We start from the raw sequence: 27726 nt of genomic DNA, 5'->3' as shown, positions 1-27726 counted from the left end.
AGAGGAGTGGAGAAATTGAGAATAGCCTGAGATGGAGCAGAGAACTTATCTGTATTGCAGTCCCACATCAGACAGGCTACTTGCCTGTAATCGGACTCCTGTCCCTGTCAGTCTCTCACACAAGTCAGAAAGAAGCCCTCCTGGAGTCTAGGGACTGTCAAAAACTTTTCAGCTTGTTAAACACCTTACCCACACATGCAGTCATTATAACAATGGGGAGAGACCAGACAGATGTTTGCCCACGGACCCTGAGTCCAGGCAAGCTTTGCATCATGCTGTGCATATTTACCAGCTTGCCTGCACTCTAATTTCATCATGTCGGACACTTCTGTGCTGTGGAGAGTCCAGGACTCCATAATCAACATTCTCTCACTGCAGGCTGCATCTTCTTGTGAGGGAAGCTGGGCTGCTTCTCTCATTCTATTAGCTGGAGGGAAGCACCAGAAGTAAGAAGGGAGAGAGAATGAGGCTGTTTATATTATGCGGGCTTCCCTGGCTGAATACACAGCTCAGTGCAGGGGGGAGGTTCCAGACACCCGGAATAGCCCCCTCAGTTCGCCAGTGCAAGGATACAAGTAAGACTATTTATAACCTCAATACTCCTTTTCAGTTATTTACTTTATTGGTTTTGAGCAATGGACTAATAGACTATTGTCATTTAATTTATTTTAGTAGTGACTGGCAGCTTGGCTCAGCTTAATGCGTCATTGGCGTCAATTCATCAAAGGCTGTATGATTAAAAAAAAAACAAGTCGGGAAAATATTGCATTCTGTATTTTACACTTTTTTTTTTTTTTTTTGCTACTTCATCAATATTTTCACAGGTGTGGTAGAAGTTTGGTAATTTACCAAAATACTATGCTTCATTTCACAAAGACCTGTTTGGTAATAGCAGAAGAGTGTGGTGGAGCTGTCTCTGTGTTGTTACAAGCTGTTCTGTGCAGTGAGGGCATTACAATAGTAAGAGGCATCCCCACATCTCTTTAGAATGTACTGGTTTGCTATTCTGCCTTTGCTCACTCTGAATTAGTCTATTAGTCTTTCTTAACATTTTATTTAATTGCCACAGCTTGATGATTGCCAAGAGACAGTACACATGCCATGCTTAGGTGATTTCCCCACTAGCTCCTCTGCATCTTCCTAAGGGGTTAAACGGCCACAGGGGAAACCTCTTTTGTTCTGATCTCAGACAGGGGCTGTTCCTATTGGCTCTCTGCTCCTGTCAGTCATGGGGATATCCACACAGAAGGCATTTGAAGTTGGTTTTCCACAGATAAGAGCTGACGGTAATTAGACAGTGTGTTCCTGGGCTTTACTGCGTGCTCTGATCTTCATGAATTGCCATTTTCTGACATGTGTTGGAGGTGTTTACCACACAAGTCAGTAATTTACCTCACTGCTCGGTAACTTCAGCTTGCCATGCAGTAACAGCCTTGATGAGATGACATTTTACTAAATGCTCCATAAACTCAGCTGTTTTCTGCATTACCGAATGCGGTAATGCTTGATGAATTGACGCCTATGTCCGCTGCAGTTATTAACTATGTTTTATATGATCTATTGTGAGATGTTTTTATGCTGTCTTAGTCAGTTTTAAACTTATTTTGTATTTTATGATGATTTTATTTCTCTTGTATATTATGCCACATAAGCTATTTATATTTGCATCTAGTATCACTTTACTAATTTTGCATAAGTTGCTATGCAGCGCATTGTGCATCTAGTTTGTATGCATGTAAGAACTAGCTGTATAGATCGTGGCAGCTTTAACACCCACAACGGCTCTCAATTAAGTACATATTCCCATGATGCACACTCGACAGCCATGTAACTGTAACCCGCCAAGGAGCACCACTATCTACAGTCACGTTGGGACTACATTTCCCATACTCAATGCTCTGTGTGACTTGAGCAGTCAGGTGACCTCTCCCAGCCAATAGGCGGCTGACTGTGAGTTACCATGTGTTTCACTCACGGCTAACACTAGATCTCGTAAGTAACCTATTAAATATAATTCCCTATTAAATAGTGCCTTACCTTTTTTGTATAGAGGTGCCTATGCTCTTTTGTATATTGCTGTTAAGGCACTGTATTGACCTGAAGAAGCAGGCCAGCACCTGTGAAACGTATTGTCCTTATGTGCTTGAATGAATAAAACGCAGCTTCCTTCAGCAAACAAAAAACATGTAGTTCAACTTTGCAAACCAAACAAAAATCCTGCTTTTCTTCAGCAAACAAGAACTTTAAGCCAAGAGCCTTGAAAACAGTCTGGCAGCTTGTCTCCACAGCTCCACAGCTCAGCAGCAACACACGGTCAGGAATCACTCCCTTTCCTTTCTCATAACTCAGTGAAATTTATAGCCACTCCTGCAGATGAGGTGAGGTGGTGTGTCAGCCATCTGATGCACAATCTGGGCCCTGGATACCTGAAGGAATTGTTGCAACTGTATCCCACCCCCCACAATCTCAGATCAAAAGTCCACCTCAAAACCTTTGGAGGCAGAGTATTCTGTCATGCTGCCCCTACACTTTGGAACTCCCTTCCACCATCCCTGGAAGCATTTAACCACTTAACGACCGCCTAACGCCGATAGGCGTTGGCAGGTCAAAGTGGTGTTTCCATGGGTTCCATGTCCGTTCACGGAGAGTGTCTCCGTGAACAGCCTGCGAGCCTCCGATCGCGGCTCGCAGGCTAATTGTAAACACACGGGGAAGAAATCCCCGCTGTTTACATCAATACGGCGCTGCTGTAAAGGAGATCTGCGATCCCCGGCCTCTGATTGGCTGGAGATTGCCGGCATCTGATAAAGCCTATTAGAGGCGGCGCAGGACGGATCACCGTCCTGTGCCGCCCACAGCAAGGAGGGGAGGGAAGGGCGGAGAGGGCAGAATAGCGCTGCGGAGCGGGGCTTTGAGGAGCCCCCACAGTCCCCCCCGCAAAACCCAAACAGCCAGCGGCAATCAGACCTCCCCAGCAGGACATCCCCCTAGTGGGGAAAAAAGGGGGGAAGTCTGATCGCCATGCTACAAACACGATCTGTGCTGTGGGCTGAAGAGCCCATGCAGCACAGATAAGGGGAAAATCCCCTGGTCGTCAAGTGGTTAAGTCCACACTGAAAAACCACCTGGTTAGTCTGGCATGTATGAACACCTGACTATTTTCTCTGTAACACAGTCCAGCTTGTAACCCTATATAGATCTGAGAGGTATCTATGCGCTTTGAGTCCTATGAGAGAAAAGAGCTCTAAAGGGACACTGAGCAAGTGATAAAAACAAAATTTACGCTTACTGGGGGCTTCCTCCAGGCAAATAAGCAAGATAGACCACACTAAGATAAAGGAATAAAAATAAAAATGAAGAGAAATACTTAGTTGCGTTTGCCTGTCCAGTGTTTTGGATTACGTAGATCTACGTATTACCCTCTTGCCGACCGCGTCACGCCGATGGACGTGGACGCGGCAGCAGCCCCAGAACCACCTAACGACAATCGGCATAAGGTCCTTGGGGCGTGGTTTGTGCACTTCAGTCTCTCAGCAACCGCTGGGAGACTGTTAGACTTCTTTTATTGCTGCACAGTGCTGCGATCTAAGGTAACGCTGTACTGGGGACAGCCGTGTGACACTGCTGTCCCCTTCAGAAGCAGGGAAGTGATCGGCTGTCATAGGCTGAAGCCTATGACAGCTGATCACGCTGATTGGCTGTCGGTGGGAAGGGAGGAAATATTAAAAAAAAATAGGCATTTTTATTTAAAAGATAATAAAACGAATATTTATAAAAAAATAAATAAACATCTGGGGGGCCATTAGACCCCACCAACAGAAATCTCTGTTGGTGGGGAAAAAGGGGGGGGGGGGAATCACTTGTGTGCTGAGTTGGATGGACAGCCCTGCAGCGAGGCCTTAAAGCTGCAGTGGCCTATTAAGTGAGAAATGGGTGAGAAATGGCCTGGTCTTTGGGGGGGTTTAACACTGCGTTCCTCAAGTGGTTAAACTCAGGAGCCCCTGGCAAGTCTAATGGGCAGGAAGACAAAATGCATTGGGCAGAGCAAATCTGAGGAAGAAAGTCAGGCAGCCATCGCGGTACAGAGAGCAGGATGCCACTAGCTGATTCACCATTGCAGACAGAGGGGCTAAGTTGCAGCCCCATTTCTAGGGGCAGGTGAGAGCGCAGTGCAGAAGGGGGAGCAGTGGGTACACTGTGACACAGCCTCGGGAAGAAGATGCAGAGCTATTCTGGGAGAGGGGCACGACTCCTCCCTCCCTCTCATTGGGCCCCCCATTGCAGAGCTTCGGTACAGCAGGCTAGGACAGTGAACACTCACGGACTCCATGCCATAGTGGTCCACGTCTTACTTGGCTTCTCTGTCTGCAGGGCCACTCACTCTATTTCCTGATTCTAGAGCATATGTGGTGCTGCAGACAGAGAAGCCCAAGGAGACATGGACCTTTATCACATGGAGCCCAGAGGAGGTGAGTGTCCACTGTAACCCTTTCTCATAGCGCTGAAGCTCTGCAATGGGGGGACTACAGAAGGGGGGCCCAAGGAGAGGGAGGGAAGAGTCAGGCCCCCTCCCAATGCCAGTAGGGATCATCAGGCCAGCTATACCTGGGCCACATCATGTGGGATGGAAGTGGAGGGAGACTATATGTGCCTACCTATTCTAAGGAGGCAACTGGCTACATATACTTGGGGGACATATGGCCACCAATACTGGGGGGGGGGCTACACGTGGCCACCTATACTGAGGGAACATCTGGCTACCTATGCTGAGGCAGTCTACATTTGGCTACCTATACTGGGAGGCTACATGTGGCTACCTATACTGTGGGGAAGTTACAGGTGGCTACCTATACTAAGGGGACATCCGGCTACCTATACTGGGGAAGGGGGGAGGGGGTGCTCTATGTGGATAAGCAGAATATCAAATCTAACCCAAAGAAGTTTTACAAGTACATCAACTCTAAAAAAAGAAAGGTCTCCTAAAGGATGAGGGTGGGAACTCAATGGTGGATGACCAAAGTAAGGCAAAGTTATTAAATGCTTTCTTTGCTTCTGTCTTCACTAGGGAAACATTGCTGTTGCAAATTACAGATGCGGAAGGGTCTCAATCTTCCAATTGTAATATTAAATACTTAAAGGGATACTGTAGGGGGTCGGGGGAAAATGAGTTGAACTTACCCGGGGCTTCTAATGGTCCCCCGCAGACATCCTGTGCCCACGCAGCCACTCCCCAATGCTCCGGCCCCGCCTCAGGTTCATTTCTGGAATTTCAGACTTTAAAGTCTGAAAACCAGTGTGCCTCCGTTGCCGTGTCCTCGCTCCCGCTGATGTCACCAAGAGCCTACTGCACAGGCACAGACCATATTGGGCCTTCACAGTACACTTCTGGTGACATCAGCGGGAGAGAGGACACGGCAACGCAGGCACAGTAGTTTTCAGACTTTAAAGTCTGAAATTCCAGAAGTGAACCGGAGGCGGGGCCAGAGCATCAGTGAGTGGCTGCAGCTAAAGCTAATAACATTTTGGGATGTATTAAAGGGGAAAAAAACTCAAGATGCTATCATAATATTGCCCCTGTTTAACGCTCTAGTAAGGTCACATCTGAAATATGGAATTCAGTTCTGGGCACCATATTACAGAAAAGATATTGCAGTTTTACAGCAGGTACAGAGACAAGCAACAAAATTGATACGAGGGATGGAAGGTCTCACTTACCAAGAAAGACGCCTTAGAGAGGATCTAATTAACATGTATAAATATGTCAGAGGGCAATATAAAAGATTGGCGGATGAGCTTTTTGTCCCTAGGCTTTTACAAAGGACTAGAGGACATGATCTGCGCATGGAGGAAAAACGTTTCAGCCATTTATTTAGGAAAGGGTTCTTTACAGTAAGAGTGCTATAGTGTACAGAGGCGCCAATAGAATAAAAATAGTATTAATTTAAAATCAATAAATTGTATTGCAGAATGTCTGGATAAAATATATATTATTATATATATTATTCAGAGCTGAGTTTATGCAGAGCTACATTTAAAAGAACATATTTTAAAAGCATATTTAAGAACAATATACATAAAGTGAATGAAAGGAAATATGAACAAAAGAGGGATTAATAAATCATATGCATAATATATAAAGATATATACATCAATCCATACTTGCAGAAAGAGGGGAAAATTAAGCAGCAATACTCCTTACAATAGTGCCTATAAAAATGTAATACCGGTATATACCACCACAGATGATTAATTGAGTGATTGATCATTTTATGTTGATTATGATTTCGGTTGGCTTTTATATATGGGGTTTTTTGTTTTTATGTTTCAGTTGCTCCTGCCTGTAATATATTTTTTTGCCTGAGGGAGCGGGCTTGGGACCCGTGAAACGCGTTGCAAACTGTTTTTACTGGGAGTACTAATTAAATTTAATGTTATTTACACTACACTTGAATCAGTGCTTGTGTTTCTTGTTGGGCGGGTAAGTCCACCCTTACCACCCACATTTTATTGATTTTAAATTGATACTATTTTTATTCTATTGGCGCCACTGTACACTATAGCACAATTTGATGCACCTTGTGGATGGGTGTTGACACCCCTCTTTTTTTCCTTCTACGGAGAGCGACTTTTTAACCTGAGCGAGGGCAGGTCTAATCTCCTCGTCTGCGATAGTAGTGGTTTCCTTATCTCGGCAACCCAGACTTGTGAGTATAACTTGTATTGTCCTTCCACTTATGCCAATTATACTACAGTAATACACTATTGGGTGCTCTCGATTGTCTCTCTCCTTGTTACATATTTTACAGTAAGAGTGATTAAGATGTGGAATGCATTGCCACAGGAAGAAGTTATGGCAAATTCTATATCTGCATTTAAAGGGGGCTTAGATGCTTTCCTTGTGTTGAAAGACATCCATGGCTATAATTACTAGGTAATGCCCACTGGTGTTGATCCAGTGATTTTATCTAATTATCATCTGGAATTGGGAAGGACTTTTTTTCCCTTTTGGGGCTGATTGGACCATGCCTTGTAAGGTTGTAACAAACTTACCTGGTGTGGTCTCTGCAAGCTGCTCTGATAGTTTGGAGCAGCTGGAGCAAGCTTCCTCTTCCTCTTTGATCAAAGGCATCCCCGGCTTTCCTGTAGACGTGAATCAGAATGATGGCATCCCCGGCTCCCCTATAGATGTGGGTCGGCGTGTTGGTTCTGGCAGGACACACGCAGCTCAGAGCTGTCTTTATAGGCTGAGGAGGCAGGTCTGATGGGGTGTCAGCAGTAATGTCACCAGCTGACACCTTTTTGCAGGAGGTGCTATAATTTCTGGGGACTGGGCTTGTGCTCTGCCTCCTGGGTATTTAAGGCCAGAGTATTCACTTGCTCGTTGGCCTTAATACTAATCAGTTTGCTGGTTCTTGGCCTAGCTAGTGTGATTCGAGAGCTACATTAATATATTGTGTAGACACACAATATATATGTACTCTAGTTAGTCAGTCTTGTATTTTGTAGTTATTTTATATATTATCGTAATATATTGAAGTAACATCTTATTGTATATTTATCTGTGTACCGACTTTTGCCTGCCTCTTGACCTCGCTCTTGTCTTGTCCTTCTGTACCACTGCCATCTGATACACGTGTTCGACTCGGCCTGTCCCTGACTTTGTTATTGTCTGATCCTTACAATACGACTGATGTTTATGACCCTGCCTGTTTATTGACTACGATATTGACTTGCTACTCTGTACCTCGATATCTCTGACTTCGTGTACGACTACGGCCTGATCCTGACTACGCTTTTCGTACTACTGTTTGTGTATACGCTTGTGCGTTACCTCATCACGTATCAGCGTGATAAAGGGTTTTTCACTTCCTCTGGATCAACAGGGATATGTGAGGGTGCAGGCTGGTGTTGTACTTTATTTTCTGGTTGAACTAGATGTCTTTTTTCAACCCAAATAACTTTTTAACTATGTAACCTATACTGGTGGGGGAGCGGGCTACATGTGGCTACCTATATTGTTGGGGGGGTTCATGTGGCGATCTATACTGATGGGAAACGGATACCTATACTTGGGGGGTTACTTCAGGCTGCCTAAAACTGGGGGCCACCTCAAGCTAACTCATATTCAAGCCTGCGAGACCACATAGCAGACTCAAGCCTACGGGTGTGTGTGTGTGGGTGAATCAATTTAGCCTTGAAACTGCCGTTAAGTTGTTCAATGCTTTTCATTTATATTATCTTGTATGTGCAATTCTTAGTTATTAACTAAGGTAATACACAGGCTATGTCTATGTTAGGCTTCTTCTGCCTTTTAGCTTAAGTTAAGCTAAACTTGAGCCAGGAGATTTATAGATTTTAAAACAGAGGGGAGAGTCCAGCCCGTACATAGTTTAAGCCCAGATTGCTGCGATCTGAGCTGCAGCCACCTCGTGTAAGGGCAATTCCACACGTGTGGCAGCGCAGTGGTGGGAAATCTGTGTAGCTTTTTTCCTAAAGGGCCATTTCACACTGGTGTGGTGGGTCATTTTACCACACCCCACCACTATGCCTATGGTTGCTTTCATAAAGTATGCAATGCGACACACTAGAAGTCGACGATCTACTGTGCAGACAAACCTACATTACCACGCGACCTCTGCAGCGGCCCAGAAGTCATGTAAGTCTATGGCGACTTAGGCTTTTAAAAAGGATGGCGGGGGTGGTGTGGTGGAAGCGTATTTTTTGCAATACGCTTCCGTGCACTTCCGTATTTCCCAAACAGGAAGTGACTGGAAGCCAGCGTCACTCTCTGTTTGGATCGGAGCCAGATGGGGATTACTCCATACTAACGTGGTAATCTACGAAGGCTTTTTTGGTGGTGCAGTGGGGCCCACCACACCGCTGCCGCCAATATACAGTCTGAAGATGGCTTAAAGGTTGCATGGTGGTTGTCTGGAACAGCGCTGAAGGAAATATCATTTAACATCTGAGAAACTTTTGTCTGAACTTTTCAGCAATTCCAGGAACCCTGAATAAGTGGACCGTACTGGTCATATAAGCTCTGATTACACTATATTAGTGAGCGATCCTTTGGAGCTGGTTAGAGCACTTTAAAGCGGATCCAAACCAAACATTTTTTTTAATTCAAAATATTTAGTTGCACCACACTGACACAAACAAAGATAAATAAACACTCCTTCAAGCCTATGAGCATTTCAGTGCGTGGTTTTCACCCTTCTCTTTTCATAACTAGGGTTATACAGGTGGCAGCCATTGCTTCTGAGCTTAATAGGAGGTTTTAGATCATGGGTGTGTTTGTCATCAGCTACCCTCCCTCACAGGAGCGTTGTCTATGTGAAATCTCACACAAGCTGAGATCACCTCCCCTGTGACATCATCAGTAGCAGCCTGTGTTTTGTTTTTGTTTTTTATCTCTTCCACCAGTCTGCCGGATTCTGTCCCGGCAATATGAAAGGAAGGGAGGGGTTCCTCCAATAAATGTAAAATATTTTATATTTGTCATCATGCAGCTGAAAAAAGGCAGCTACTTATTATTATTATAAGTTAGAAAATAGATTTTGTTTTGGAAATCTTGTATTTTTAATTTGGGTCCACTTTAACAACTAAACCAATCATATTTTCTATTCTCATGCAAATAAAAAGGCTTGTTTGGGGGTGATAAAATCTTTGTATGCTTTATAAAACTCAGATGGAAGGCCATCTACACCGATAGCCTTTCCAGTCTGCATTTTTTTGTTATGGGTTTGAATCTCAAGTTCTCAACCTCCTCTACGGTGATTGTGAGAGTGCTGGATTGTTCTGCTGTTATTTTGGAGAAGGCGAAATCATCCAGGTAGGTGGATATTTCCTGTAAGGTATAGCTAACTTTGGTTGAAAGGTTTTAATAGAAACCTTTGTATCTTTGTCAGCAATTTCTATTTCCATTACATGAATCAATAAAAATGTTTTGTAATATCAACTTTAATTATTATTTCTATTTCTTGTTGCATTGCAGGAAGCCCTTCAGGCCATGCTATGGGGTCTGCTGGAATCTACTATATCATGGTCACTGCTATCCTCACAGTTATGATGCACAAAAGGGAAACATCATTTAAAAGCTGGTGAGTTAACATGCTGTTATGTAACATATCTAGCACTGTATTGAATGGCATTTATGAGTTCATGAGTGTTCCACCCAAAAAACACATAGAAAATATTAATAACCAAACAAAAACAAAAATCATTAGACAATCACAGTTGTATTTATTTTGTAAAAGTCACTTTCTGTAAATATGAACAGCAAACCATTATCTATTAGGCACTGTAATGATCAGTAAATGAGGGTGAGTTAAAGTAAACCAGAGACAACATAAGTAAAAGGTTTGATACTTACCCGGGGCTTCCTCTAGCCCCATAAGCACCATGGTCCGCCCGAGTGCCTTCGTTCTGCTACCGGTCCTAGTAACCAGTCGGGCTCTTCTGCACAAGAAGGGCCACGCATATGCAGAAGAGACCTACTGGTGCAACTGAGTCAGATTACCATGATCACTGGCAGAAGAATGGAGGCACGCGGGAGGACGGCGAGGAACTCAGTGGTGCTTATGGGGCTTGAGAAAGCCCCAGGCAAGTATCAATCTTTTACTTATGTCGTCTCTAGTAAACTTTAAGCAGGTAAGCAGAGCAAGTGTGCAGTAGCTGGACAAGGCCAGACAAGGGGGTGGCACAGGCAAAATGGGAAAGAGTGGGAAAAACACAATGGCCTCAATTCTGGTAGGTTTGTCGAGCAAATTACCGCATTTACTGTAATTTACCACATGTGGTAATTACAATTCTGGTAGATTTTAGTCATGTTTACCGAATGCAGTGAATTATGTGGTAATTTGTGTGGTAATTTGCCTTAATTTTACCGAAAAGCGATATTCTCATGGAAATTAGGGGGCATGTTAGCACATAATTTAGGGATGGTCGGAATGCCAATTTCCGATTCCGCGGTAAATCCGCATTCCGTCATGTACCGATTACCGATTCCGCTTTCCGCTACCAATTTCTGCATTCCAATGCGGAATTTCCGTCGGAAATCGCGGAAATTCCGCCCGACTTTAACATCGATTTTCTCAAAAACTATAAAGTCCTTTTGAAAACTTTTTTTGCATCTTGTTCAGAAGATTCTGTTTAATAAACCCTGAAAATTTGGTGTTTCTAGGACTTAAGGGGGCTTTGCTATTATCCGCTAAAGTCGGCGGATTTTTACTGTAATGTAAAATGCAGAAAATAGGCAGATGCAGATTTTCTGCATTTTACATTACAGTAAAAATCCACCTACGGCACTTGCATTACCGAATTCCGCATTCCGATGCGGAAATGCAATTTCCGATCGCAATTTCGGAAATTGCATTTCCCCGGAATCCGAATGAGCATCCCTAACATAATTTACTGATGAGTTTAACACCTGCCTGTACCTGGCGGTAAAGTCAATTTGTATGAGTTCCTATTGCTGTTGTAGTGGCATTCCTATTCAGGCTGTGTAATAGAAAAGAAAGTAGAAATAAAACTCCAAATATTTACTGGATTTTTTTGTTATAGGGGATGCCTATAAATATACTTTTCATAGGTTGCTACATAATCAAATACACCCCCCTCCCCTTAAAAAAATTAAAACACCTTCCAAAGACAATCCGAACTTATGGAAGACAATTAAAGGCTACTATTATTTATTGACTGCATGCTTACCGCTGAAATACCACTCTTTTTACTGCACTTTATCCATTTTCCGCACGTTTTACCGCATGTTCGGAAGTGCAGAAAAATCTTTCAGCATTGCTAAATAAAGAGCAAAATACCGCATGAGGTATTTTACTGTCTTAAAAATATTTACTGCACATGGCTACCAGAATTGAGGCCAATGAAGGAGATAGGAAAGGTGAGTTGAGTCTATGTAACACCTCTGTCCTAATCTATTTCTTTCAAGAAGAATTATGCAATTTAAGATGCAGTTGAGCTTCCTTTCAAGATTTTATTCGTTTTCAGTCAAATATGACATACATTTTCATAACACATCAACCATAGTTAAGAAAGAATAATCGCAGTCAATACATTAAATCATAATTTTGCTATTTAGTGGTATTTTGCCATATTTTGCCATACGATTACACTGTTTATCAACAAAAATAATTGGTCAAGTGTCATTGACTAATCTACCGTGTTTGCCTGAAAATAAGAAAGGGTATTATAATTTTTGCTCCAAAAGATGTGTTAGGGCTTACTGTATGTTCAGGGTATGTGTTTTTTTTCCATGAAGAACAATCTGGATTTATTCTTGGAAAAAAAAAAATTGTTCAAATTTAGTAATTTCATCACATTCTGATACATCATCATTACTCTCCAAACCATGAATTCCATCACAATTTGTTTTCCTTGTATAATGATCTACATTTACCAAGAGTCCATCACTTCTTAACTGTTATTGGTTTGGGACTGGTGGGGTCTTTTGAGTGCTATTCTTTTGGGTTATCTACATTCCTTGGTAAGAGATCTATCTGTCCTGCTGCATTTTATTGCCGAATTAGTTTACTTTTCTACATGTATACCGTAGTTGCCTGGACTTGACTTGACTTTTGTATTAACTATAACTAGGGCTTATTTTTGGAGTATGGCTTATGTTTCAAGCATCCTCAAAAACCCTAAAAAAAAAATGCTAAGACTTATTTTTGGGGTAGGTCTTATTTTCCGTAAAATGGGATAGTAGTAAGGCTCTGTGCTAGGCCATCAATATTGTAGTTATAAATACCATCAGCTCAAACTTATTCAAACTTAAAGATGAACTTTACCAAAAGATAGTAGTAGGGGGAAAAATAAATCAATACATTGCAAACTGAAAACTTAAAAAATGATAGATGACACATGATAAATAGAAGCATTTATACCTACCTGGGACTTTCTCCAGCCCCATGTACTCTATGGGCTCTCTCACTGTCCTCCCGGGCAGCTCCGTTCTTCTGCAGTCTTCCCCGGCAATAGGCTCCAGTTGCATCAGTCGGGCAACACTGCACATGTGCAGGACTGTATACGATTACCTAACTTATTATCAACCAGTATTCCTAAGTCCTTCCCCAAGTCTGATAATCCCAGCTGCATGCCATTTATTTTATATGGTGATCTACAATTGGTACGTCAAAGGTGCATGATTTTACATTTATCAACATTAAATTTCATCTGCCATGTGCCTGCCCATAGGGCCATATTGTCAAGATCCTGTTGAAATATGTAACTATCTTAGGGCCATATGCAATTCACTTTTTCACCTGAGTTTTCTCCTAGGAGATAATTTTTCAACGTCTTTTTAAAATAAATTTTCAGCATTTTGTAACCGAAAAAGTACTAAAAAGTATGTGAGAAAGTACTATCAAAATTATTTTGAGTATTTTCTTGCTAGTTGGTGGCTTAAAATTAATTTTAAAATTAATTTTATTGACAATTTTAAAAATATCACCTAGGAGAAAACTCAGGAGAAAAAGTGAATTGCATATGGGCCTTAGGCTCATATGCAATTAACTTTTTCACCTGAGTTTTCTCCTAGGAGATAATTTTTCAACTTCTTTTTAAAATAACTTTTCAGCATTTTGTAATCTAAAAAGTACCAAAAAGTAAAGAAAAGGTACTATCAAAATTATTTTGAGTATTTTCTTGTTTGCTGGTGGCTTTTAAGGGATTTTATGAAAAGGTGCGAAAATGTCAACTTGGAGATAACTCAGGTGAAAAAAATGAATTGGGCCTTAGTGTCTTAGTGTTGATAATTCTGCATAATTTTGTATCATCTGCAAAGATGGCTACATTACTCTGTATTTTGTCTACTACTGGGGGCACTTATACTTCGCTACCCTATACAGGGGGCACTTATTACTGGCTACCTACCTACCTATACTGAGGGTGAACATTTTTGGGTGCTGTATGATCATTCCAAATCGGGGGGAGGGGGCGCAGCCTCAAAAGTTTGCCTCAGGCAGCAAAAAGTCTAGAACCAGCACTGTTCCCAACATTTGCTGACTGAGACTCTTTAAGTTTATAAATCAAGTTCTTAGTGTTTCACTTTGTATCACTATTGCCTCCTCATAACAGTAATATGGAATGCAGCGCACCCTTTAAAGATGCAAAGTTTAGGTGAAGGGTTTGTCTTTTTCTATTTCAGGTGCCTGTGGGGAACTTTCTGGTGTGGTTTTTGGGCAATTCAGATCTGTGTGTGCCTTTCTAGAATATTCTTGGCTGCACATTTTCCACACCAAGTTGTGGCTGGAGTAATTTCAGGTATGAAAAATGTGACCTATGTGCTGATGTTCAGCTTTTGAACATAAAAATTATTATTATTTTTTAGTTATTGTTGTTGTTCAACACATCAGATAAGACAAATTTTGCTGGAATAAGTAGTCTGTACGTTTAACTCAATTGTTAGCCCAGTATATTGTATGAAGGAATGCTAGGAGTGTTACAGGCTTGTTATTAAACTATAAGGGCTCAGCCACACTATAAGCACTTTTCTGAGCGCTTTGTGATTGATTAGCACTTTCATAGCGCTTTTTAAAAATAGCTCCCATTCACTTTCATTAAAATCGCTGTAAAAATCGCTGCAATTGCGTGATCACGTATGTGAAAAATCACTGCGATTTTTACCGCAATAGTGAAAGTGAATGGGAGTGATTTTTAAAAGCGCTCGGAAACTGCTAATCAATCACAAGCACTCAGAAAAGCGCTTATAGTGTGGCCGAGCCCTAAGTCCATATACATGACATGACATGTAGTTAAATTAAATGCTCATCTCTTAGACAAGCATTTAATTTAGCTGCATGTCATGACAGTGTGCCTTGTATTTAGGAATAAATTATAGTCCCATTCTAATTTAATGGATCTTAAAATTCAACATTATAATGCCTCCAATGTGCCTCACATAGCTGCAGAACGTATTTAAATCTTCCGACAGAGAGTTAAACTATGTGTATAGGTAAATTATATATGCTCAGCGCAGAGTCCAAAAACAAAAGACGAGTCTTCAACAAAGGATAAAAGCAGGCAAATCTCCACCACAATAAATATTGGGTTCACGGCACAGCTCTGCAATCATGGATACTCAAAAAAAGGAAAGAGGCTTACCAGCTGGTGTCAACCCACATTATAAGGTTGTATCAACGCTTTGGTAGGACATCAGGAAGCAACAGTCTGTCCAGGATCCACCAATTCAGCAATGATTCCTCTCACGAATGGATATCAGTAAACATCATAAAAAACAAACAAATGGCCACTCTAAGTGTAAACCGTTTAATATAGAGTTTTCATAGTAAAAACAGCTTAAAAATAGCATAAAAATAGCATAAAAACAAAACTTACATACGGGGCCCATGCAACGGGAACCCCGAGAAAGTTGCACGCGTGTATTGGTCAGCAGTAAAGGACAGTATGAAGGTGCCGCCTGTCTCCTTCCCTGGGAAGGGCGACCTCCAGGGCGGCCTGTACTGCGCCTGCGTGAGCGGCGCTGTCAATCACCACCACGTGGGCCGGCGCGGACTGCGCAGGTGCAGTAGCTCTGCGCATACGCAGTCCGCTCCGGCCCACGTGACGACATCGCTGGGGACTGGGACGGAGCTGCGGGGAGAGCTGCGGCAAGGGACATGCTGGGAGCTTGGGGCTGGAGGAAGCCCCCAGTAAGTAGCACTTATTTTATTATATTTTCCCTGATGACTCCTTTAACAGGACGGACATGATAGGACTGATTAGTGTGATAAGAGTCACAAACAGCGTGATAACATTGCCCAAATGACGGAACAACACTAAGCGCTGAGTGGCCAGGGTTTAAATACCCTTGGCTTTGTGCCAGCACTGTAGCCCTGCTCCCCGCCACAGCTACAACTAGTTTGTGGAAGCACGCTGCTTAGAGCTGGTACCCCTTGCCGCCGGAGAGGGGTGGCATCCACGCTTCCGGAAACCTGCTGGGACGACGTCTAGAGAGGCCTTCGCTGGACCCCGGGATTGGTGAGTATAAAAGGGTGAAAAGAAGGTGTAGCTACATTTTGGGCTGTAAATTTCTCTCCAAGTACCGGTATTAATCAGTGAGTTATCTGAGAGCGTTTTCTTAAAAAGCTGGCGATTACGTTTAGACAGCCTGTCATGGGAATGGAAGGATTTATCCAAGACATCATAAATGGTGAGCTTAAGTCACCTTTCCAAATGATGAATGCACTCGGGAAGGACAGCAGCCTATTGTCTATGTCTAGGATGGTTTTAAGGGCCTGGTCTGGTGGTGCGTAACCAATAACAAGCAAAATTTGTTTAGAGTGAAAAACTCCAGAAATAATATGGAATCACCCTTGGGGATCTACAAATGTGTCAAGTATTTGGAAGGGAACTTTAATCCTCAGTAGGGTGAGCACTACTTCTGGGGGCTCTTGACATGAAATAGGTGGTATAGTGTTTGTGGAAATACCTAGGGGTCGAGGATTGGGAAAAATGGGTCTCTTGGAGACAGATGATGTCTGGGGAATATTTGTTAAAGACTATGAATGCCTTCTTTACCCTAGCTGTGAGCCATAGTATTACAGGAGAACATGACGACTGTATATCTGCTTTGTAAGTGACAAATGTTACCCAGAGGACGTAATAACAACACTACAACAACAATAATAACTACAACACCAGTAATAAAAAAACATAACTATAACCAAAGAAGACAATGGTTGTCACCATCAGGTAAAGCACAAAAGTGCTAGAAAAATGCAGAATGATGTCAGAAGCAGCAGCCACCGACATGTCTGCAATTGGGAGGCAGCAAATAAAACCTAAGCAGGGTGAGCAAAACTGGTACAATCAGTGAAAACTAACCTGGAGTGAACTAGAAGGGCAATACTATTTGGTGGTTGTTGACCCACCACTGAGTAGTTTGAGACATATATGGACCCTTGGTATGGCCCCCTCCCGTTAGTAGTAGTATAGTAGAGACCAAGTGTGTAAAGAAAAAAAATTGTGAAAAGCCACCTGAGAACCACCCACAGGGGCTATGAATGTGACCCAAGTGCCTCAGGTGGTGTGCCACGGACCCAGCACAATAAACAAGCCCCATTAAAGAGCACCTGGTCCAACTTCACCTGCCCGCAAGAAAGCCCGCCCCCCAGTGACAGGCCGCCAACAGCCCCACACCACGCGCTTGCGCTTGAATGAATGCAGGACAAAAATTGCATTCCTTCAAAACTCTAAAAGAATCACTTTGAGGCCTGGAACCCAATAGAGCGCTTTTTTAGCGTTTAGAGAGCACTTTAAATCTCTAGCGATTTCCCTAAACGCTCTGCCAATGTAAGTAAATATAATAAATTCCACAGTAGCGATTGCGATTGGCAAAATCGCAATCGCAGAACATGCAGCATTTTGGGTGCGTTTGCTCTTCAATATAAAGTATTGAAGTGCTGGCAAATCGCTCATGAATCGCTACACATAGCGATTTGTGTGCTATTTTAAATTACTGCAAACTGTAAAACAAATTATAATAAATTGAAAGGATCTATCAGAATTAAAATCACTAATCGCAAATCGCTATCACAACCACTGCCAAAAAGCTTACACTTTTTAAAATTGCTACCAAAATCGCCAGAAAACGCTTATAAAAACGCGTACAAAATGCTAATTAAAAACGCTAGCAATTGTGCTAGCGATTTGAGATTTGTAGTGGATTCCAGGTCTGAAAATATTAAACAAATCGCTAGTGTCTGCGATTGCAATTTGTGATTGCTGGTGCATCCTGGGTCTAAGGGTCAAATGGTAAAAAGCTGTGGTGAGGGGGAGAAGTTCATAACAGGTGAATATTTTACAGTAAATAGTAATACATTAATACTGATTAAACTGATGCAGCACTTAACACCCAAACTTGCCCAAAGGGGATTTTGAATGTGCCAGATCCTTAACTTTGGTCATGAAAGTATTTACTTGAAGTTTGTGGAACTTTGTTTATGCATGGTGCATTGCTAATAAACGTTTATCTTAAAGGGGCACTATGGCGAAAAATTTTAACATTTTAAATATGTGCAAACATATACAAGTTCATATTTTTCAGAGTAAAATGAGAAAAGTAATTTATGGTTCATTTTACTCTTGAAAAAACGTACTTCTTATTTGTGTATGTTTGCACATATTTTAACCACTTCCCTACCACGCTATTTTGTGCTGATCGGTGCTGCGTGGGCTCTCCAGCCCGCAGCACCGATCAGCTAGCAGCCAGGCCGATCAGACTTCCCCCCTTTTTTCCCCACTAGGGGGATGTCCTGCTGGGGGGGTCTGATCGCCGCCGGCTGCTTGCGCTTGCGGGGGGGGCTCTTCAAAGCCCCCCTCCGCAGCGCTTCCTGGCCTCCTTCCCCTTCCCTCCCTCTCCCTCCCCCTGTGAGCGGCGCAGGACGGATATCCGTCCTGCGCCTGATGGGATAGGCTTTAGCCTATCAGATGCCGGTGATCCCCGGCCAATCAGAGGCCGGGGATCACCGATCTCCTCTACGGCGCTGCTGCGCAGCAGCGCCGTATACATGTAAACACCGGGGAAGGTCTTCCCCGTGTGTTTACATTTACCCTGCGAGCCGCCGATCGGCTCGCAGGGTGTTCACGGAGACACCCTCCGTGAGCTGACATGGAACGGCCGCTCATACGAGCGGCCGTTTCCATGGAATACACTTCAGGATTCAGGGGCGTGTATATACGCTCCGAGAATCCGGAAGTGGTTAAATTTTACATTTTTTTGCGTTGTGCCCATGGGCAAGATGATTATTGTTTACATTTTTATGGATACACTTCTACATAATTTTTAGTTTATTTATTCTTATCTCACAGTGAATTTATTTACTTATTCTTATCTAATTCATTTATTCTTTTTATAAGAATTGTATTCTTTTTATAAGAATTTATTTTATCTTATCTCACAGTGAATTTATTTTAAACAGGAATGGCTGTAGCCGAAGCATTCAATCATACACAGATTATTTACAAGGCCAGTCTGAAGAAATACATCTATACTACACTCTTCCTTTTCTCCTTTGCCCTTGGTTTCTGCCTCATACTTAAAGCTGTGGGCGTGGACCTTTTGTGGACTATGGAGAAGGCAAAGAAATGGTGTGACAGGCCGGAATGGATCCATATTGATTCCACTCCTTTTGCTGGCCTGTTAAGAAACTTGGGCATCTTATTTGGCTTAGGCTTGGCTCTGAACTCCAAACTTTACCTAGAAAGCTGCAGAGGAAAGCAAGGACATCAGTTTACATTCCGCATCTGCTGTATTGCTGCTTCACTCATTGTTTTACACCTCTTTGATTCATTTAAGCCACCTACAAAAGTGGAGTTAATTTTTTATGCCCTCTCCTTCTGCAAAAGTTCAGCTGTACCGCTGGCTGCTGTGGGAATTATACCTTATTGTGTTTCACAGGTCATGCACCAACAGAGCAAAAAGACTCTCTAATATAAAATCTGCGCGTGTGCGCACACACATCTTTTTTACCCATTAGCAGACACATATAGCAAAGCTGTACGTGGCTGCAGGGCCGATTTTATTTTTCTTTGCCGCTGGGGAAGAATGACTTCCCTAGCATGGTAAGGTATGCAGAGTGGCGCAGGGAGCATTTATATTTACCTGTACCAGGCAGCTGGATTGGCTTCTCCTCTCCTCAACTCGCGGCACTGCAATGCCGACATCCTTGCTCTCCATCACCACTCTTCCACCACCGGGCGGCGCTGCAAGGCTGACACCATCCCCTGGGTTACCGTCATGTCATATCATGTGATTGGAACTCCGAAGAGGATGTGGGGGGTGCAGTGCCGCAGCTGGATGAAGAGGTGAAGCTGACCGAGCTGCCCAGAACAGGTCAATATAAAGAAGGTCCCTGCCCTGCACTGCATAGCTGCATTAGGCAGCTAGACGGCATATGCCGTTTGAAGACACCCTGGCACACATTATCTGTCTCAAGATAATGTGTGTAGGGATGCAAATAGGTTAATAGCTAGTAAACCAGACTGTATGTTCAGATAATATGATGACATACACAAGTCTAGACTTCAATTAACCATTAGATTTTAAAGCAGACCTTTACTTGTGACATTTTCTGCATCTTACAGTAACAGACATGCTTATCTAAATTTTGTCTTGTCCATTCTTGATTTTGGTTGTGTATGTACCTTTTTTCATACATGCAATGAAGCTGTCCTCTTGCTGGCGAAGTCAGCACTATCAAAAGAATGGGGATAATGCATGCTGTTTTTTAACTTCTCCACTGTGCAGTCATCAGCCTGTCCAGTTAAACTATTCCATATTAGAGGAAGAATACATAACAAATAGCTATTTATTTATGTACAGAACATGGACTATTGTAAATCTGGACATGTGTATATTCAGTCTGGTGTATTTTAAAACATTTTTTATGTAGCAAAATGTATTAGAAAGTGTTATATCTGCAATAGAGTTCCAGACCATTTGAAACATGTGGTGGGCCATGATTTTTGAAAGAAGACTCAAAGGCAACGGTTTCACTTATCCATGGAAACTCTGCATGCAATTTTTTTTGTTTTTCCACGTCTGATTCTGGGTTTTTGCTCAGTGATTTTGAATTTTTGGGGGCTTATTTTTGGCATTTTTCAGATTGTGATTCTTTTTGTGTGCATACTAATGAAGTTAACTTACATGAAAATGTATCTGATTAACTTCAAAATGAGATGCGATTTTCACAAAACAAATGCAATTTTCCTGTATTTTCATTGACTTACATAAGATGAAATCACACATAGAAAAAAGCAACAGGATAGAGCAATTTAAAAAACACAGAAAACTTGCAAAAGGCAAGCCCCAAAAAAATGCAGGTGAAATCCAATGAAATATATTAGATGTGCAATAAATTCAGCATGACATAAGCAAATACAGACTAGTGTGAACGGGACCAGAGAGTTTACATGGATCATAGTAAAGCCTACTATATTAAATGTATTAAATATATATTTTTTACTAAACTCTGAACAGTATTTTTTTTAAGGTTTTAATGAAACTCCATCCATTGAAATGAACAAAAGTTATTGCATCTGAATCTGAAGCCTTTTTTAAAATAAAAAACAGATACTGCTCTGGGTCCTACAGAGCCTTCCCATTCTCCTGCCGGTCTCCTTGTTCCCCTGCAGGCTCCTCCGTTTGTATCTTCCGCCACGGGAGAATTAGGCAATCTTCGGAAGCTCTCGGGCTTCTGAAGACCGGCGGCTCTGTACTGCGCGCACACGAGTGCGCGAGAGAGGGCACTCATGCATGCACAGTACGGAGTGGCCGGTCTTCGGAAGCCTGCAAACTTTCGAAGACTACCGAAGTCCCTCCAACCCGGAAGAGAGCTCCATAACCTATTTCATCGTGGACTGCTAACGGAGGAGCCTGCAGGGGAACACGGACAACGGGAGCAGAATGGGAAGGCTCTGTAGGACCCAGAGCCTTCCCTCTCCTTAGGTAAGTATGTTTTTTTTTATTTTAAACAAGGCTTCAGACTCTCTTTAACCCAGTTTTCCTCTCTAAAGATATTGACCTTAATTATTTGTTAGTCCAGCTGTGCTAAAATTGCAACTCTCATCCTTTGTGATTCACAAGCAGTAATATTTTGCAGCAGTAGCTTTTGTAATATAAAATAGCTGCAAAATGTGGGTGTAGTGTAAAAGTTCATGACAGAGAACAGAAACCGATATGCAGTCAGGGCCCATTCTTAGTGCATGTGTTTTGATTATATTATCTAAGTACATGCAGTTTGCTGATCGCAAGGGCACAGTGATGCGATCTGATACAAACCCAATTGCAAAAGTACTGCCTGCAGCATTTTTTCTGTGATATTGTAAAATCGATGGGAGTGCAAGAAAATCGCACAGAAAACTCAGTGCTGTGCATTTTTTTTGCAATCTCCTATTTCAAATTATTCCCATATTCCCCCCCAACCTTAGTCAAAAATTGCACTTACAAAACCCACTGATAGCACCCATAATTGTGTCAGACTGCTAGTTTTGAGAGTAGTGAAAATTGCATACCAATTGCAATTTTCAGTGTAGCTCCTAGTTGTCCAATGGAATTGCTAACTTTTTCTGGCTAGGAGCATTTCTGCCCATAATGTGCATTTTACAATGTGCATTTTTCAAAACGCACAACTTGCTACATATTTTCAAAAACACATGTAAACGCACAAAGGGCCAAATGCATGTATTTTACTCTATTGAAAAAGAGAAAGGGCTGGTGCACACCAGAGTGGTTCTGATGCGTTTTTAAAACGCTTGCAGGGGGGAAACCGCTTGGCTAATGAAAGTGAATAGGATGGTGCACACCAGAGCTGCTCATTTTTTCCACAAACGCAAACTCGGGGGCTGCAGCATTTTTTAGATTTCTGAGGCATTTCTGCCTCAATGTTAAAGTATAGGAAAGTGGAAAACCTCTCTGAAAAATGCTAGATCAGAGCGGTTTTCCAGGCGTTTTTGTTACAGTGGCTGTTCAGTAACAGCTTTACTGTAACAAAAATTGTAATCTGCTACACAAAAACGCTCCAAAAATTGCTAGGCATGTTTAGAAAACATGCCTAGAATTGCTCTGATATCTGCTTCAAAAACCTCTAGCGTTTTGCAGATCTGCTACAGGTTTTGGTGTGCACTGGGCCAAAGTATTGAAACGCATGGAAAATGCAAAGGTGTACAAAAATGCAACCCAAAAAAAAAAAAAAAAAAGCAGAAACGCACAATGCATAAAACACATCATTTTCAACACTGCCTCATGTGCTCCCAGCCTCACAAAGCCATAAACTGCATCTGTTTTTTGCAAAATTTCATGCAATTTGAGGCCCGGTTCACACTTGCATTCCAGGTCCGGTTTCCCCGGACCCGAAACGCACCGTATACTGTACAAACGGACCCGGATGTGAATGGATACATTGTTATTCAATGTATCCATTCACACCCGTCCGTCTGTCAGGATCCGGATCCGGTCTGCGGTCCGGGCTGCGTTCAGGATTTTTCCAACATGCAGCATTTTTCCGGAACGCAGCTCCGGCCGCCGCACCTGACCCGGAACCTGATCATTTTCCCCGCACCATAGGAAGTGATGAGAAACTAAATTTTCTCATCACACTACCAATAGGAACAGGTGCTTACGGCACCCGTCCTTTGCCACATGGGGGGTCCAGGCATGGACAGATGGGGGGGGGGGGGGGGAGACGGCAGCGCTGACAGGACAACAGCCCAGGTATGTTTATTATTGTATTGTAAGCTGTTGTCCTGTACTGTGTGCGCTGTGTCGCCCCCCCCCCCCCCCCCCCCCCCCGACTTCTACCATGCCTGTCTGTGCTACCGCACCTGTTTTAAAGTACAGTATCGGCAATCCAGAAGTGTTACTTTCCGGATGCCGAACTGGTACTTTTTTGTCCGCAACCTGACCGGATCCTGAGGGATCCGTACGGCCCCAGTACAGGACCTGGACCCCCCCAGGACCCGGACGTACTTCCCGGTTTCACACAAAACGCAAGTGTGAACCGGCCTAAACCTCACACATAATGCACAGTAAGTCTATGAAGGAGAGAAAGGGAGAGGCGGCACTAGTTGCTGGATGGCAACCTATGTGGGGGTAATGGAGATTGCTGACCTGTGCCTCCGGCTCACAAACAATGCATAAGGTCAAATCAGTAGAAGGTAGACTCCGGGCACCAGTACGCTGCAGATAACCACATTTATTTCATCCCACACAAAGACAGACACATGTGCATAGGGCTGGTCTAACAGCCGTTTCACAAGCCCACACGCTTGCTTCCTCTGAGGAAGCAAGCGTGTGGGCTTGTGAAACGGCTGTTAGACCAGCCCTATGCACATGTGTCTGTCTTTGTGTGGGATGAAATAAACGTGGTTATCTGCAGCGTACTGGTGCCCGGAGTCTACCTTCTACTGATTTGACATAATGCACAGTAAACCAGCTCTTTAAATGTAATATAAATATAAGTAAATATGTAAATTAAGTTACTTTTTTGTGGATATTATGTGAGCAAAGTGATCAAGTTAATGGGTATTGTATTTCAAATATCTAGAAGCACACTAGGCAGAATCGCTAGTGTTCCGGAAAACGCCACCATTTTTGCCCATAATAGAAGTCATGTGGTGGCATGAAAAAACGCATATATGTGCGTTTTACAATGTGTGTTTTTTTAAACGCACAACTTGCCGCATATTTCTAAAAAACATAAAATGTATTTCAAAGAAGACATAGATGAAAGTGTTTTTACACGCGTTGCTTTATTAAATAAATATGATACTGTATTTTACTGAAAAAGAGAAAATATTGAAAAAAACGCAAAACTCGAATGCACCAAAAATGCAGGAAAATGTATAAAAATGCAATGATAACAAGCAGAAATGCACAATGCAGAAAAAAATCATGGTTTTCTGTACTGCCTAGCGTGTTCCCAGCCTAAAGGAAACCTGAGATGTACTAAACCTATGCATTATACTTACCAGAGGCTTCCTCTACGACGCTCTGTTTCTTTGCTGTCCACTCTGTTAGTTGGGGACTGCTGTGCATGTTTGGCTCTGGCCTTGGTCAGGCTCCCGTAGCTGAGAGCATTCTGTTAAGGCTTGTTATTGCACAGGCGAGAATGGTCCAGTCCAAGGGAGCACGACCAAGAGGCCACACATACGCAGTGGAACGTGCGCCCAGCCTTGGACTTTACTAGAACAGACAGGAACAGAGCTTGCCGGAAGGACAGAGAGGGAGCACAAGGCCTACAGAGGGCTGAAGGAAGCACATGGTATATAAAAGGCTACTTGCACACTAATGCATCGTGTTGCCAACCGCCCGTAAATTTACAGTCAGTAAAACCAAAACTGTGCCATCTGTGGTGCCAATTATTTCCCTCCATGTGCCTGTAAAAAGTAGTAAAACAATTCCCTTCCCTGGCCCTATGTGTGCACCTCCTTCTTTAGTTACTTCATAGATACTCTTCTATGCTCCATCCCTCACCCGCCGCGTCAGCCAAATCAGAAACCTATAAACGCAATGTGGGCAACATGTCAGCACAAAATAAAAGCACAAAATAAACGCAATGTGGGCAACATATCAGCACAAAATAAACTCAATGTGGGCAACATATCAGCACAAAATAAACGCAATGTGGGCGAAGATGTCAGCACAAAATAAACGCAATGTGGGCAACATATCAGCACAAAATAAACACAATGTGGGCAAACATGTCAGCACAAAATAAACGCAATGTGGGCGAAGATGTCAGCACAAAATAAACGCAATGTGGGCAACATGTCAGCACAAAATAAACGCAATGTGGGGAACATGTCAGCACAAAGTAAACGCAATGTGGGCAACATGTCAGCACAAAATAAACACAATGTGGGCAACATATCAGCACAAAATAAACACAATGTGGGCAAACATGTCAGCACAAAATAAACGCAATGTGGGCAACATGTCAGCACAAAATCAACACAATGTGGGCAAACATGTCAGCACAAAATAAACGCAATGTGGGCAAACATGTCAGCACAAAATAAACGCAATGTGGGCAACATTTCAGTACAAAATAAACACAATGTGGGTAAACATGTCAGGACAAAATAAACGCAATGGGCAACATGTCAGCACAAAATAAACGCAATGTGGGCAAACATGTCAGCACAAAATAAACGCAATGTGGGCAACATTTCAGCACAAAATAAACGCAATGTGAGCAAACATGTCAGCACAAAATAAATGCAATGGGCAACATGTCAGCACAAAATAAATGTAATGTGGGCAATATTTCAGCACAAAATAAACGCAATATGGGCAACATTTAGCAGAAAATAACGCGATTTGGGCAGCATTTCACCTGGAAAAAAAGCATTTACTCACCTGACAGAAGTCTACTCTCGCTCCCGGGCGGCCTCTGGTGTGCAGCTCCCCACCCGATCTTGCTCCTGCAGTCTCCCGCGCTGACAGGCAGAGCAGGGCTACGGGAAGATGGTGCCCGAAACCCTGTACTGGAGACACAAATAGTCTCCAGTACAGGGCTTCGGCAGCCATCTTCCCGTAGCCCTGCTCTGCCTGTCAGCGCGGGAGACTGCAGGAGCAAGATCGGGTGGGGAGCTGCACACCAGAGGACGCCCGGGAGCGAGAGTAGACTTCTGTCAGGTGAGTAAATGCTTTGCCTGCCTGTGGACTGTCTATGCAGGCTGGAGCGGGGCTGCAGACTGTGAACTGGTGGAGCGTCTATTAGACGCTGCAGCCAGTTCATGCGATCGTACGGTGGCCAGAGTCCAGCTAAAACCGGGACGTTTCACGGGACCTCATGCAGCCTGCGACAGCGGACCCCGAAGGCGGGACGTATCCCGGGTAATGGAGGACGTATGGTCACCGTAGTTCAGGGGGCTGAGGCACACAATGGTGAAGAGCAATGTGCTGCGGTAGGCTCTTCTGTCGTGTGTGCAACCATACTTATGATTGTTACATCTCAGGTACAATTTAAAGGACTTACGAGCCCAAAAACTTATAAAAAGTGAAGTACCTTAATCACGTTTAAATGCACGGAGGACGCCATCCGCATCCTCCATCTAGTTCCGCTGGGTCCCGGCAGTGTAATAGCCCCCCCGTGCCGCTCCCGACCCCACAGCTACTGTGCGTGGATCGGGGGCGGGGGGGCCTAGAGCTGCACAGCCGCACTCACGTGTATGTGGACTGCCCAGCCGCGGCCAGCTGCGGCGGCCATATTAGGAGAGGAAGGAGAGCCCGACCCCGTCTGTGGGGTCGGGAGCGGCACGGGGGGCTATTACACTGCGGGGACCCCTGGCGGAACTGCATGGAGGGTGCGGATGGTGTCCTCCGTGCATTTAAACGTGATTAAGGTACTTCACTTTTTTTAAGTTTTTGGGCTGGTAAGTCCTTTAAGGAATATGATTGGAAGATCATGTGAACCTGTACTGAAAAAAAAAGTCCCTTAGGGATACTTACCTTGAAAGGGGGAAGCCTCTGGGTCCTAAAGAGGCTTCCCTCGTCCTCCCGTTCAGCCCCATTCCTCCACTGGGACCTTCTGAAAGTATGATGACAAGGGCTTGTTGGTGCACAGGTGCAGTAGACATCAGGCTCCTGAATCATAATCCGGCTTGCTGCTCTACTGCATAGACTTAAGCTGTCTGTGCAGTAGAGCAGATTGAAGGGGCTTAGCTATATCCGCTGGAGCCTGACCAGTAAGCCGCTAGTGAACCTCACAGGCTTGTTATGATTCTGAAGAGTTTGGGGATCCCACTGCAGGACCGAGGCTGTACGGAAGAATAATGGAAGCCTCTTTAGGCCTAAGAAATAAAACATTTTTACATATCTGGGGCTTCCTCTAGCCCCCTTCACGTTGATTAGTCCCTCACCGCTGTCCTGTGCTGCCTGCAGCCTCCGCAATCTGGCCTGGTAACTTTGGGAATCGGGGGATTACTGCGCATGTGCGCCCCAGCCGCGCCTCAAACCCCCTATCACTCTCCCAACTTTTGAGAGTACAGGGCACACTCGGCTGCTGGAGTGCAACAGAGGAGCGTGCGCGGCCAGACTGGGCTTGTGCCAACTGGGCAGGATGGAGGACAGGGCAAGGAGAGATTAGGCCAAAAGGGGCTGGAGGAAGCCCTAGGTATGTAAAAAACTTTTCTTTTTCTTCATCTCAGGTACACTTTGAGGCCTGGAACCCACTAGAAAGCACAAAGTGCTATCGCAATCGCTAG

At 43.5% G+C, this 27726-nt stretch overlaps 1 protein-coding gene across 1 annotated transcript in view; it reads left to right on the top strand.

Moving 5' to 3' along the window:
- The window catches only part of G6PC1 (glucose-6-phosphatase catalytic subunit 1), a 48966-nt gene extending 27978 nt beyond the window's left edge, over positions 1–20988 (top strand). The window contains exons 3-5 of the mRNA XM_068264500.1: positions 9995–10100; positions 14165–14280; positions 18939–20988. Coding sequence (XP_068120601.1) covers positions 9995–10100; positions 14165–14280; positions 18939–19450 — 734 coding nt within the window. The 3' untranslated portion in view covers positions 19451–20988. The remainder of the gene's footprint in view (positions 1–9994; positions 10101–14164; positions 14281–18938) is intronic.
- Positions 20989–27726: the final 6738 nt, after the last annotated feature.

This window comes from Hyperolius riggenbachi, chromosome 12 (genome assembly GCF_040937935.1).
Source record: "Hyperolius riggenbachi isolate aHypRig1 chromosome 12, aHypRig1.pri, whole genome shotgun sequence".
NCBI lineage: Eukaryota > Metazoa > Chordata > Amphibia > Anura > Hyperoliidae > Hyperolius > Hyperolius riggenbachi.
Note: the sequence above shows the minus strand (reverse complement) of the source record. Positions and strands in the feature narration are given on the sequence as shown.